Source organism: Nuphar pumila, chromosome 2 (genome assembly GCF_984573655.1).
Source record: "Nuphar pumila chromosome 2, dmNupPumi1.hap1.1, whole genome shotgun sequence".
In the NCBI taxonomy this organism is placed as follows: Eukaryota; Viridiplantae; Streptophyta; class Magnoliopsida; order Nymphaeales; family Nymphaeaceae; genus Nuphar; species Nuphar pumila.
The window spans coordinates 133,085,675-133,100,961 of record NC_143250.1 but is presented as its reverse complement, the minus strand read 5'-3'; the positions used below and the strand labels follow the sequence as shown (position 1 = coordinate 133,100,961).

Here is a 15,287-nt window from a genome sequence, read left to right as displayed (position 1 = left end):
TCCCCGTTTTTTTCTAAAAGTATTTTTTTAGTATCAAAGCCGCCATCCTAGCATATATATGGGAGAACTTGAGTGCATCCACTTCGTTCGGTTTAGATTTACTATTTGGTTAGTTTTGAAATAGCATGAATGTTAATTAGGGTTTCAGTTTTTTTCAATTAGAATTAGGCATGCATTGAGAAATGTGAATATTTGTTTGGTTGAAGATGTGGGGAAATGTGATGATGTTGCCAAAGGATAATGGCACTGTATACAATATGTAACAACATAGTGTAAGAAAGAGCAGCGTTGAAATCATTGGGAGCACTTCATAAACACACAGAAAATGGGAGCAAGAGTTTGATCAATTCTAGGACTGCTACAAAACCATGTAAGGTGTATTGTTGCAAGATCAATGATTTTTTATTGTCTTGGATCTCTAAAATCACCAACTCTTTGGGTGCACTGAGGGTGTTTTCAGACACAATAGTTGGTTTGTCGTCCAAGGAAACACCTTTAACAAATGTGGGTTTCTCCCCACATGGTCATCTCCAAAACCACCACCTTCATCATCTATGTGGCCCAACAACCAACCCACCTTTCTCCTTCTCTATCATTCTTCGATCGAAAAGTGGGGTTTTGAAAGATGGAAAGAGAGGGTTGCAAAGAGGGAAAAAGAGGGTGGGAGATAGAGAGGGGTTTTGAGAGCTGGAAAGAGAGGGCGAGAGAGTGAGGTCTCTAGAGAGAGAGGTTTTGAGAGAGGGTTACCAAGAGAGGGAAAGCGAGGGTAGGAGAGAGAGGGAGGGAGAGAGGTATACGTGCGAGGTTTCAGCGACGGTATGATGTTCGGTGTGCTGTGTCTCACGACCTGCAAGGTTTCGGCAATGGTGCGGGTCAGAGAGGGAGAAGGAGAGGGTAGGGCACGATGTGTCTTTTTTTTAATTTAAATATACCTGATGCTGGCTGTTTGATCTACATAAAATCCAACAACCAAGGTAAGTGCATTTTGGTTAAGTTGCTACACATTACTCTCTCTCTCTCTCTCTATATATATATATATATATATATATAGAGAGAGAGAGAGATTTGAGTCACTGATATCAATGATATTTTGAAAAATATCACTTTAATATCGACTATTTCAAGGTAGCAATTAATATAGGGAATATCTCAGTGTTCTCATGATATTTTCAAAATATCACGATAATAATATGATATTTTTTGGAAAACTCTTATTTTTTATTTTACTTTTTGGATTTATAATTTGAAGAAATTGCACTGAGCACGAAGACTTGGTCACACTGGCTCAGCCTGCCATACCTACAGTCATCGTGCCGACAACGTAAAACTCTGAGGCTAGGACTCTTGCCCCCAGGACCTATGCTACGTGTTGACTTGCGCAGAGGGGTGGTTGACTGTTATCATCGCAAAATTTTACTTTTGCAAGTCAAACTGACTTTTGAAAAAGTTTTTTTTTTTAAAATAACTCGCCTCCGTTTTAAAATGCGGGATAATTCCGAAGAATGGGACTCACCTGTCGGTACGAGGTTCAACCGTTCCTGGCACCTTTACCAGGGGTAATTGAACCAAGGATCAAAACTGTGCTTAGCTTTGCTCAACTTGTCTAAATCGTGTTCTATTTCCTAAATGCACAGAGAATCAGGCATGTGCTATGATTTTTTTTGAAAATGCAGATTTGAATATATGATGTTTGCTTTGAGATTTGAAATACTTGAAAAATTCTTGGAAAAGAACTCCTTTGAAAATCGTGAATCAGGTTGAAAGAATTCTTCTGGGAAAGTGAAAATCGATTTTTGAAGAAATGTAAGGGTTTTGTGAAAATCGATTCTGAGAAATGTGAAATAACTTTGGAAAAACTTGATTTTTCTGAATTCAAACTTTGAAATATAACTTTAAAAATCAGGATTTTGAACTTGGGAATTCTTGAAATATCATTGGAAAAATCAATGTTTTGAGAAAATCGATTTTTGAATAAGACTTAGAAATTTTGAGGAAATCGATTCCTTTGAATTAAAATTGGAATTTGCAAATGAATGAAATGAATAAATATGGATTTGAAAGACTTGATTTTGAGGAATTGAGAAAATCCTTTTGTATTTTTGAGAAATGCAGTGCATTTTGAAGTTAGCTTAATAGTATAGGCTGAATGTGGCTAATACGAAGATCACAAATCTGGGTCTCATTCGTATTCTGACTATAGCCATAAATACGAACTCCACCGAGTTTGTGAACTCTATAAGAGCTAGTAAAATGTGCCATTCGTGTAGACCATGGTGGATTTGTAAAATGTGCATGAATGACAAACATAACAATTATATATCAAAGTTTAAAACTATATGCAATGCAAATCCTAATCTATGCAGGAATTGAAATTCTTATTCCAAATTTAATTACAATTTATATCACTAATTGAATTTAAATGACTAAAAATAAAGTCTTCAATATCCCTGCAAAACTAGAAAAATGGATTAGTGAAGATATGTTGGCTTTTCTAGGTTTATCCAACAATATCTGGAAATTGCTGGATTTTGCTAGATATAAGCCTCTTTCCATGATTCCCTGATATAAACTTAATGAAATATGAAATAAAACTAAATAAATAATAAAGATGAGGTTTGAAAATTCGAAATTGGGGTCAAAATGACCAAAATACCCCTAATAGCAAGACTATGGCCTTAAAATCAGGATTTTCAGAAAGATATTTTGTAAAATGCAAGTTTTAAAATTCAAACAAAGATAAATTGAACCAAATATGATATGACATGATTAAAAACATAAAAATTAGGGTTTTAGAATTTCGAAATTTAGGTCAAATAACCAAAATGCCCCTTATAGCAAGACTATGACCTTGAAATCAGGGTTTTTTGAAATAAATTTTGGTAAAAACTTTGGGTTTAGGGTTTAAATGAAGTCAAATAAGCATAAAATTGATTATGAAGCATCCTAATATGATTCTAAACATGAACAAACCCTAAAAACATGAACTTATAAACAAAAATCCGAAAATATCATGAAAATCATGATTTTAGCAGTGTTTCTGGATCCTGCAGGTACCCTGTTTTGCAATTTGATCCATTCAAGCATCAAATGGATTCCAAAATTCATAAAAATCAGCACCTGCACTTGTTATAACCCTAAAATTATAAAAATATATTTTTGACATTATTCCAATTCGAAAATTGCATTAAAACCCTAAAATAAGTTATTTTTATCCATGGTCACAGACCAGTTTCAGTGTTACACCCGAATCAGGGGTCAATCTACTATAGAAATTTTTGAAATTTTACAGAGACAAACTAGACAGAAAAACAGAGAATCTCCCTTTTACAGATAGGAAAAATCATCTCCGATGAGGGAGAAATCCTTCCGGCAATCCGGACTTAAATATAATGAATCTAACATTGGTTAAAACAGGTACTTCCGATTGAAAATACAGAAACAAATAGCAGTCTTCATCAAAAAATTCTGAAATTTCAGCAGTGAACAATAGACATAAAAATAATGAACTTCCTTTTTTACAGATCATGAATCAGATCTACGGTTTGAGATCTATGATCAGCACAAGTCCGATTAGGGTTTTGGTAAACCCTAACGAGTTTTAAATTTTGAATCCGACTTTCTGACAGAGGAAAAATACCAAACAGAGGCAAAAAATTACCAAAATTTTACAGTAAATAGTTCACATCAATATGAAGCCACTGCACTTTACGGATCTCGAATCGGATATCGGATGAGAAAAATAACACAACTGCAAGTTACCTATGAATTTCAATAACGATTCTAAACGATTGAAAATCACGGTTTAATCTTTTATTTTTTTAACAGGGTTCTCGAATCCTAAAACATCTGATTTTTTTACAGTAGTTCACTGACATATTCGTGTATCACATATAAAAAAACCAGAAATTTACAGTGAGTACTTCAATACTAAATAACATGCTCTTTATTGATCTAAGCTTAAAACACACAGAAATTTAATAAAACTTAATAAAACATGCTTTAATCAATGAGAACAATAAAAAAAATACTTAATCAGTAAAACAAAACTAATCTCTATGCTGGAACACGTGTAATAAACATTAATATATAAAAAAATAAATAAAACACAGGGAATCCATGGCTGGAATTTGATTTTACCTTTGAAATCATGGATTTAAACCATTTAACGTGTAAATCTCATGTTTTTATGGTTAAAAACATGAAAATCAATACACTAATCGATTCTAACGGATTAGAATCCCTGAAAACACAACAAAACAGGGTTAGATCATCTTCTTGGACCGTTCTTGAGGTTCTTGAGGTTGAATCCATGAAATAGAAGGCACCAATGGCTAAATCCATGTTAAAATATGAAAATGCATTAAATAAAACTAAAAAAAATTAAGAAATTATTACCTTGAGGTTGCAGCAATGGAGGAAGGGCTGGAGAGGAGAGAGAAGCTCCAAGAACTCTAAAGGAGAGAGATGGGGAGGTCGACCCCCCTATGGAGACTATTTATAAAAAAAAATTTAGGTTTAAATCAAAAGTTTTTAAAAAAATGGACTCTAAAAGGGGGGGGGCGATTTTGGTGTGGAGTTACCTAACTACCCCTAGCCTAATTAACCTAATTAACACTTAATTAAACTCCTAACTAAACCTAAAGACCCCCAAATGTGGTGCCACTTGGCGTTTTTCCACATTTGGTTTTTAAAATTTTAATTAAAACCTTTAAAAACAATAGTTTAAAATTCAAAATTTAAAATGGGTTTTCAAAATGGATTTTGACTCTTCTAACTTTCTAAAACTAACCAGGATACTGACTAAACCTAGTCTAACCCTGACTTTCTCAAATGTGGCGCCACCTCGAGTGAGCCCCACTTGAATTTTCAAAAAATGATTTTAAAGCTTGAAATTGAGAGAATTTTCAAAAGATTTTCAAAAGTAAACTTGAAATTAAAAGTTTTGAAATGTCATAGAGTTCCAACTGGGTCAAAACTCTTCTGGATATGACGCCAACTGAGTGGGTCCACATCAGGTTTTGAAAAAATTGAAATAAACATCGAAAATAACTTTGAAAAGCGGTTAAAATCAATAATTGAAATTCAGAACTTTTGAAAATAGAGTCTCAAACGAACTGAAACTCCGGGTTAGAGTCCTGAAATTTTAGGACTCTAAGACTTTGGGTTTTAAAAGCCAAATAAAGGAGTTTTTGAAAAGATTTTATCAAAAATGGTGAAACGAGTAAGAAAATACAGTGAGAGTTAGTCTCCTCACTCAATCAGAACTCTGAAATAGAGTCCTGGCTTAATTGGACTCTACAAAATGACCTAGTTTTTTTGAAAACAAATAGAAAGGAACTAAAATGAAAGTAAAAACAAACTTCAAAACAGACTCCTGATTGGATTAGGACTCTCGGACATAGTCTTGATTGGATTAAAACTCTAGATTTTTTGGTATTTTCTGAAAAACAAACAAAGAACTTGTGAAAACAGTGAAAATAATGACAAGTATTGAAATAAAACAGAGTTCTGATTCAACTGAGACTCTGGGGACAAAGTCTTAATTGAACTAGGACTCTCAGATTTTTGGATTTTCTGAGAAAACAAATGAGAGAATTTTGAAAAACAGTTTAGAACATGATAAAATTGAAGTTTTGGTTCATAGTCCTTATCTGATTAGGACTCTAAGAAAGAGTCTTGATTCGATCAGAACTCTAAGAATTTTTGGTTTTCTGATAAGCAAATGATGAAATTTAAACAGAAATTTCGAAAATCAGTGAAAATGGAGTGAGAGAACAAACTTTGGATAGAGTCTTGATTCGATCAGGACTCTGGGATAGAGTCCTGATTCTATCAGGACTCTAGGATAAAATCCCAGAATTTTGAAATTCTTTGATAAAAGTGTAATAGTTTTAATAGATGGAAAGATTTTTGAAAGATTCTCTCAAAATTAAAATCAGGATCAGAGTCTTGATCCAACTAGGACTCTCTGAACAGAGTCCTGTTTTGACTCATTTTGAAAGATTTGGTTAAAAACAAGTAAAAAATAGTGACAAAAGACAGAGTCCTAATCCGACTGAGACTTTGAAGAAGAGTCCTAATCCGACTGAGATTCTTGAAGAAGAGTCCTAATCTAATTAGGACTCTGGATTTTAGCCAAAACGAAAGATTTTAAAAGGTTTTCTCCAAAACAAGTAGAAAAGGTAGTAAAAAGTAGAGTGTTTATCCGACTAGGACTCTGTAAAAAGAGTCCTGATCCAACTAGGATTCTACAAAAAGAGTCCTGATTGGACTGAGATTCTGAAATTTTGGCCAAAAATGACGAAAATGAGCAAGGATATGACCACAGCTAGTTTAAAATTAGAATGGAGTTTTAAAAAGATTCAAAAAGATGAAAATACAAAGTCCTGATCCAACTAGGACTCTAAATTTTTTGAGATTTTTGATAAATAAAGGAATCCAGAAGTGACACCACCTGAATGGGCCTCATTTGAGAATTAAAATCAATTGAAATTGAGTTTAAAATGAATCAGATTGTTTTATGAGAAAAACATTTCAAAATATAAGGTCCTGGGGGTTGGCAAATGACAGAATGTTGATTAAAAAACCAAGTTTTAAAATTGTTTTTGAAAGAAAAGTTTTAAAACCCGAATCTGGATTAAATATTTTGAAAACAGAAGTGCTGGATCTCGAAAATGAGATGTAATGACATGCAATGCAATGAAATGACATGTCAAATGTGTGTAATGACATATGAAATGTAGACACTGGATGAGGGTGAAAATTTGTGGTGTTTACATTGGCGCCCATGGAAATTGAACCTTGACTGCCCGTCTAGCAGCCGAGGCCCCACCCCACTACACCAACCCCCCTTGGGGCCCCTTTTTTTTATTTTGAGTTTGTATTTCTATTTTTTTTTCTTTTATATTTTTAAAACTTGCTTCTTCATATTTTGAAAGAAAAATAATGCAAAACTTATTACATTTTTATTTTTTTGGTTATCATTTGTATTTTTTAATTTTTAAACTCTTGATATATATATATATATATATATATATATATATATATAGAGAGAGAGAGAGGTGGTAGCTGCTAACTACCTTTCTATCTAACCACCAGCTAATTAGTTTTTTGATGGTTTTTCCATCTTTTCCTTAAATCTGACCGTACGGATGTGTTCGACATGGTCAATTTACTAGGGAATGACACTTGGATCATGTTTTTCTTTATGAAAAACATGATTTTTTAAGCCTTGAATATTTATGAAAGTCTTAGATTGTCGAGTTTTAAACCTTATAAAAACCTACTTGTGTATCCGAATGAGATGATTCAAGAGTCGATGAATTAAGCATACAGAACACATCTGTATGGTTAGATTTTAAGAAAACATGGAAAAACCCTTCAAAAAGCTTGGTTAGCTAGAAAAATGGTTAGCAAATACCACCTTCTCTCTCTCTCTCTCTCTATATATATATATATAGGAAAATGAAAACCTACAAAATGGGCACGGTGCTAAATGAAACATGATAATGGATTTCTGGTGTTTTTTTTTTTGAAATTCTGACCCCAAAGATATGTTTTACTAAAAATTGACACTTGAATCATGCATTTTGGATGGGAAAATGGTATTTGGAGCCTCAAAAATTTATGAAAATTGTATGCCGTTGATTTTTGAAACTTTATAAAAACCTATCCATGCATCAGAATCAAATGCTCCAAGAAGTGATTCCTATAAAAACATGCATATAGATCACATCTCTATGGTCAGAATTTCGAAAAAAACACTGAAAATCCATTAGCATGTTTCATTTAACACCATGCACATTTTGTAGGTTTCCATTTCCCTATATATATGTGGATGGGATTCAGGGTTGTGCAAGCTCTAGTCAAACATATGTTATGAATTTTTTTTTTGAAAACATGTAAAGTTAAGAGGGTCGGGCTATTCATTGATCTCTCTTCTTTAAAGTGATAAAGAGACCACTGCACCACATGTTTGTTTGGTGTCATTGAGACAATAAAAAATTAAATAAATATAGCTTATATGAGCTTTGACATGTTCAAACGACATTTTTGAGCATGAACTGGCTTGTCTATTCAAGCTTATATTTAAGCTTCAGCTTAACTAATTTAACAAATAAATGAAATGATCGGAGTTCTAGCTATTTGGCTCATTATGCACCCATAGATGTATGATTTGAATGACAATGTCATTTTGAAAATTAATCACGAAAAGAATTTGTTGGAAAAACATTTGGACCTTCTAGGTCTGGCTATTTTGCTAAAAAGAGATGCTCAAACTGGCAAATTTTCAAGAGAGAATTCTCTATGTTTGTTGGGTCAAAGGAAAACAGGGAGCCCCCACCTTCTTTTGGACATGTTTCTCTATTTAAATAATATTCCCCAGGCAATCATATACTCTGTAAGGCTCCGTTTGATCGCAGGGAAAAGAATTAGATAAACCTTTATCTGGGGGAAACAAGTTCGATGTCTTTATATCAGACTTTTTTCTCCAGAAAAAGTGCAGAGAATTTTTTGGGGGAAACATTTGTTATGCATGCATCAAACCTATACATTTTGGAAGAACTTTTTCTTTCCGGCTTCTTTTCCTCAATCAAATGGGGCTTAGTAGAATGCAGTAACCTTGAGTCTGCTGCTACAAGATGATTCGAGGTCCTCTTTCAATCTACATCATCTGTAAAACTTAGGCTCTCTTTTGCAATTCTCACCCAACTGAATTACTAAAAAATAGAAATAAATAATAAAAATAATAGAATAGAAAAGAATGAACTCGCTGCTACTTTGGACTACAATATGTGCATCCAAGGCATAAAACATCCAAGTCTGGTGAACTGAAAGACCAACAATTGAACACTGTTGGAAAGTCAGCCGAAAACCTAGGAGTCCTGTTCTCTCTTTGGAAACCAATCAGGTAGTCACTCCTCTCATCCATAGAAATCATGAAAACTAGCTGTCGGACCTACCCGCTAGAAAGCACTTGACCACGGTGCCTATCATCTTTGGTTGTTTCTGCAATATGGATTTTCCTTGTTTTCATCATTTGACATGATCTTTATCTTTGGCAATGAAGATTCACAAATGAGTATTCCTTATTTGACGTGATACAGTTAAAGTTGCTATGGCTGCTGAAGATGCTGCCCACCATCACGCTGAAGTGAAGGACGAGGAGATGCAGAATCTTGAGTGAGTTGTTTCTGTTATTGTTTGTTTCCTCTTCTGTCTTGAATGCTTTATTGCCTATTGGGTTTCTATTTCTCATAGTAAACGTTTTTATTGAGGTGGTGGAAGATTGGAGTCCTTGGTATCAAAATGTAGTAGTTTATTTTAATTTAGGAGTCATCGTTTCTCTTTTCCTTTTCTTTCTTTCTTTTTTCTGTTTTTGTTGTGAGCCCTTGAGTTGTGGTTGGTTTTGTATTGGTGAATTATCTTTATATCGGGTGGAGCAGCTGCATTAAAGTTGTGGTTGGCTTGAGTTCTAGTCGGTACCGTCTTGGGATGCTATAGTAGATTAAGATCCCCATAAGAAATATGTCGAGCAAATAAGTGATTCACTAAGTGAAATTCTTATACATGAAGCCTTTGTTGTATCTGAGTTGAGGTCTGCGATTCAAATACCAACTGTTTAATCAATTGGCTAAGCCACGAGGAGCATGAGTGCCAGACATAGAGGTGTTTCTTCGACATTAGTAAACCTAGATGCACAGTACTAGTACATGTTAAGTAATAGTAACTAACGAGTAACACCTAAGAACTAACAAAAACAAATTATATAATACATCAAGTCATCAACAGGAACTCTAAATTCTGGAGACAACACTAAACAATATAATTCAAACTTAGGGTCTGTTTTCTCTCCTGTGTTCAAGTTACCCACTTCAATTGGGTAGAGGCTCCTCTAAGGCTGGAGGTGATTTGGGAGGGCTTCAAACGTAGCCCAGGCTTCTAGTTGGGTTGGTTTTTTATTCAATTAGGGTCTTCTATATGAGACGTAACCATCTGCTAAAGCTAATTCATGCAATTGACGTTCTTGAAGCCCAATAGGATTGATCAATCAAGAAAATAATAGAAACCTATAAAATTTTGGACTCTATTTGGGCCGCACCCTAGGGGTATTAGACAATAAGAGAGACCAAACGGCACACCTGCTTTCTGTTTGATACATGTGATTGCTGTTTGACTGGCCTTGACTGATCAGCATCTTATGCAACTTAACTGCGGTCAAATTGGGGTGTCTGCACAAGTTTAACTAAATTTTTTGTTTATGTAAAGTTTTCACTTAGAAGCTGCTTGTATTCAAAGATTAAATTCTCAACACTCTAAGTGGAGTTGGTAAATTTTGAATCTTCAAATGATTTGTGAAAACTTTTGGATATCCACGATTGTTCTCCTTTAAGAACCTGTTCTTTGGATTTGAATTTGACATTAAAGGTGATTTTTCACTTCCAATGCAATTAAAAATTGAAGTCTATCTTAAGCAATTAGGTGTTATGAATTCCATGTCACCTAAATTTCCTTTTATTACAAGGGAAATATAAGTGAGGTTACTGCTGTCACGAAATAGTGCGGATTTCAATGCACTCCATGATGATCTCCAAGACTCGAAACATTATACATTTAAACAACAAACTTAAGAATTAAAAGACACATCAAAATATAAATAAATGATTTTATCCATAATGGACATTAAAAGAAATACAAAATAAAATTACATTCAAGCCTCGCTACAATGCACTCAAAGAAAAATAATATACAATCCTAATACTACCTATCTCTCTCATTTTACAAAGGCACACACTCACCCATATTTATAGAGAAAGGTAGAGAAAATGAGAGAAGTGAAATAAAGAGGAGAAGACTTCTCACATGTGGGAGAGAGCTAGTTTGATTAGCTCCCAACGGCTAGAGTTCTAGCCGTTGGGAGTAAATCAAAGCTAGTTTGACTTGACTCTTATATATATATATATATTATATATATACTTATACTATATTAATCTTAACACCCCCTCAAACTTACAGTGTCTCACTATAAGTTTGAAATTACAAAAGAAGAAACTCATTACATAAGATGTTTTCGTAGACTTCATTAAGTTCTTCCATTTGGCGCCTCTTCAAGGGGTGCTCAATCATATGCTTTATTATATAAAGGATTTTCGATATCATCAATCATCGATATTCTCGAAATGTTTTTAGAATCATTCATATCACCATTATTTGAAGAACCTATAAAGAGAGCAAAAATAAGAACAATCTAACAAGAAATAACTATATATATATATGTTAGAAAATGTCTTGGAATACATTAGGTTCAATAATGAACCCATACACATGCACATGAAGTGCGAATATACCCACTAAAGGGAACAACACAAGCACATAATATGCTAACACATAAACCCATAAAAAGGGAAAATGACTTAAAGTCATAAGTTGAATATTATTGAAGAAAGAAAGAGAATGGTGAAAACCCCATTACAATGGAGCAAGAGCTCCTCTAAGTGATTGAAAATACAAAGGGGAGAACCCCTATTTATACACTCTCAAAGGGACCACCTTGGGGGCTCCCAACGTCTCTATTGGGAGACCCCCAATATGGTACGAAAATCAAAAATAAAAAACCAAAAATAAAACGAATATTACAATGCATATTCCAATTGGAATATGCGTAAAATGACAAATTACAAGAATACCCTTGAGGGTATTTTAGGAAGAGAATATATATATTTATATAAATATATATGTACATTTACGAGTACACATATTTTAACACCCCCCCTCAAACTTTGCGGGGGAACAAACCGAAAGTTTGGAAAAAACAAAGAAAGTCTTGAGGAGTCTAATTCTTCAAAAAGTCTTCATGGCATCTTCAACATATGCTTTCACATGTAAGTCTTCAAAATGTCTTTATTGGCATCCATTCCCATAGTACCTCCATTGATAGAATCCATGATGTATATAGGGTACCACATCTTAGCGATCCTGTAGAAAAAAAACAAACCAAGAGAAGGCTCAAAGTATACAAGAAAAATAAATATTTTAACCCAAGAATTGCAACAATAATATATTGACAACCAAGAGTGGTTTTAAACATGATAGTAACAACTTTTCAAATCATTAGATAAGGGGTAGTATTCCTTAAGGATGATGGTAAATCATGATTTTACTAATATAAAATATGTCTATTAAGAGACATTTAAAACAAAATCCACAAGAAGGATATCTAAATGGAAGATAATAATAGGATAATTAGTTCAATACTATGTGAAAAGGTCTTCAAGAAAAACAATGTATAATGTCTTCAAAGAGACAATACATATGAAGTGCACCAACTTCCACAAATCGTTTTGCACAAAGGGCCAATAAGCACTTAAAGGAATTTATCAATACTTGAAAGAAGAAGTGTGAGCACAAAAGAGCACGGATACAAAATGTCCAAAGGCATGATGAATATAAACTTCAATAAGGGGGGGGGGGGCTTTATAAAAGCATATTTAACATGCATAGATAAAACAAATAGAGTTTTTCACATCTTTAGGAAAAAGAAGATCTATGTCAAACAAATGTCATATAAAAAACATGATTAAAAAAACATCCACCCAAGATTCAAGAATGAATGTTATTTGAGTAGAGAACCTTACACATTTAGGAAAAACTCACTAAAATGACCAAAAAATCTCATTTTGCATATCAAATACAAAACGTGGTCAAAAAACCATAAACACTTAATATATATAGATTAAATGCCAAAAAATCAAATTGATTTTAAAATATGCATATCAAAGATATGATTCACTTGTATCTAAAAGAAAGCAAAATATGAATGGAATTTCATAAATTTTAACAATAGTTCATCCACTACAAGCAACTACCTCATTAGTCCTCCAAAACCCATAAATCAAGTGTATAAGCTACTAGATCAAGAATATAAATATAATGCCATTAAAGGCCAAAGACACACACAAAGGTGTGCAAAAGTGTAATGAAATATGCGAAAAAGCAAAGAGTGCACTAAGCACTTACAACATCTACTAATGAACAAACAAAGAGGGGCTAATACCCAAACCCACAAGAGACAACACAACATAAAAATATAAATGCCTCTTATTGAAAGAGAGAGAGCTCTCAAGAGTAAGTAATACAAGAGGGGAGCACCCCTATTTATACACAAGAGAAGGAGAGGGAGAGGGCCAAGAGGCCTTAAAAGGAGAGCCACCTAGGGGGCTCCCCATGTAGTCGTTGGGAGCCCCCAACGGTCACTAATGTGACCGTTGGAGGCCCCATCGACTACATGGTGGGGCCCCTTTTTAGTGAGCAAAAAACAAAAAAATAAAAAATACATATTACAAAAAATAAAGAGAAAAATAAACTAAGAAAAACAAGTACCCCTATCGGGTACTTGTGAAATGACAGAAATACCCCTATCGGGTATTATATATATATAAATATATATATATATATGAATTACATATATTTTAACACCCTCCCTCAAGCTTTACGGGGATATAACCGAAAGCTTGTTAAGGAGAAACAAAAACCGAGGAGCCGCAAGAGCCTTAGTGAAGAAGTCCGCCAACTGGTACTCTGATGTGACGTAAGGTAGTGCTATAGTTCCTCTTAGGTATTCATCCCGAACGTAATGGCAGTCCATCTCAATATGTTTAGTACGCTCATGGAAGGTGTGATTGCTTGCAATATGGATTGCGCTTTTGTTGTCACAACACATCTTCGAAGGAGTAGAGATGACAATGCCCATATCACTGAGGAGGCTTCTTAGCCACACAAGTTCCATGGTTGTAGTGGCCATAGCACGATATTCTGCTTCCGTCGAGGACAATGATACTTTGTGTTGCTTCTTGCATCTCCACGAAATCATAGAGTCACCTAAGAAAACACAAAAACCGGTAGTTGAGACACAGTCATTGGGATTTCCTCTCCAATCTGCATCAGTATAAGCAATTAAATCAAGTGACGAGGCAGAAGAAAGAAAAACTCCCTTAGTTATGGTATTTTTGATATATCTGACAATCCTTAAGACTGCACTCATGTGCACGGTTGTAGGTGCATGTTGAAACTGACTGACAGAGTGGACGGCATGAGCAATGTCTGGCCGTGTGATGGATAGGTAGGTTAGAGACCCAACAAGTTGCCGGTAGGGAGTAGGATCCTCGAGAGGTGTTCCATCTTCCAACCTTAATTTTGCATTGATGACTTCTGGGGTTTCTGTCTTCTTGTCATCGGAGATACCCGATTTGGAACAGATGTCAGCAGCAAGTTTCATCTGAGAGAGAATGTACCCTCGAGGAGAGTACGCCACTTCAATTCCTAAAAAATATCTTAAGAAACCAATGTCAGACATATCAAAATTTTCTTTCAAAACCTTTTTAATATCATTAATGCCTTGCTCATCACTTCCTGTGATGATTATATCATCAGCATAAAGAAGTAAAATAACTACAGAAGACCCTGCACTTTTCACAAACAAAGCAGTGTCAGTATAACATGAACGAAAATTTAAACTTGTCATTACATTACTAAATCTATCATGCCAAGCCTTTGGAGCTTGTTTTAAACCATATAATGCCTTTTTAAGTTTAAGAATTTTATTTTTACCAATACATACTCCTGGTGGGGGATCCATGTAAACTTCTTCATTTAATTCGCCATTTAAAAATGCATTCTTAACATCAAGTTGATAGATAGGCCATTTCTTTACAGACGCAATAGCAATAAGAGTCCTAACACTAGTCATTCTAGCAACAGGTGCGAAGGTTTCTTCATAATCTATACCATATTCCTGAGCATATCCTTTAGCTACTAATCGTGCTTTATAACGTTCTAATGAACCATCACTCTTGGTTTTAATTTTGAAGACCCATCTACACCCTATTGATTTCTTTCCAGTGGGTAACGAAGTTATTTCCCAAGTTTTTGCTTTTTCAAGGGCACTAAGCTCTAAGTTCATGGCTTCAACCCATTGGGGAATATTTTTGGCCTCATTATAGTGTGAAGGTTCATGAAATGAATGTAATGCAATTAGACATGCTCTATATCTAGGAGTTAGGGACTCATAGGAAACAAACCTATTTGGAGGATTGGAGATCCGACTGGATCTCCTTAAAGATGTTTCTTCAATGTCGGATCCTTGAGAGTATTTTTCTAAGGCACTTATCTGAGTTTGTTGACCACGCCTAACATATGTTTGGATTGGTCTATTATTCTCATCTACAGCATTATCAAGAGGGATTTCCTCTAGGTCATTCAAAGACTCATTAGAGATTTCCTCTTCTTGA

At 34.4% G+C, this 15,287-nt stretch overlaps 1 protein-coding gene across 1 annotated transcript in view; it reads left to right on the top strand.

Annotated features, from left to right (window-relative positions):
• LOC149847150 (uncharacterized) overlaps window positions 1-15,287 on the top strand; it is a 45,484-nt gene that overhangs the window by 11,186 nt on the left and 19,011 nt on the right. Inside the window, exon 3 of the mRNA XM_089996845.1 lies at window positions 9,108-9,183. Coding sequence (XP_089852971.1) covers window positions 9,119-9,183 — 65 coding nt within the window. The 5' untranslated portion in view covers window positions 9,108-9,118. The remainder of the gene's footprint in view (window positions 1-9,107; window positions 9,184-15,287) is intronic.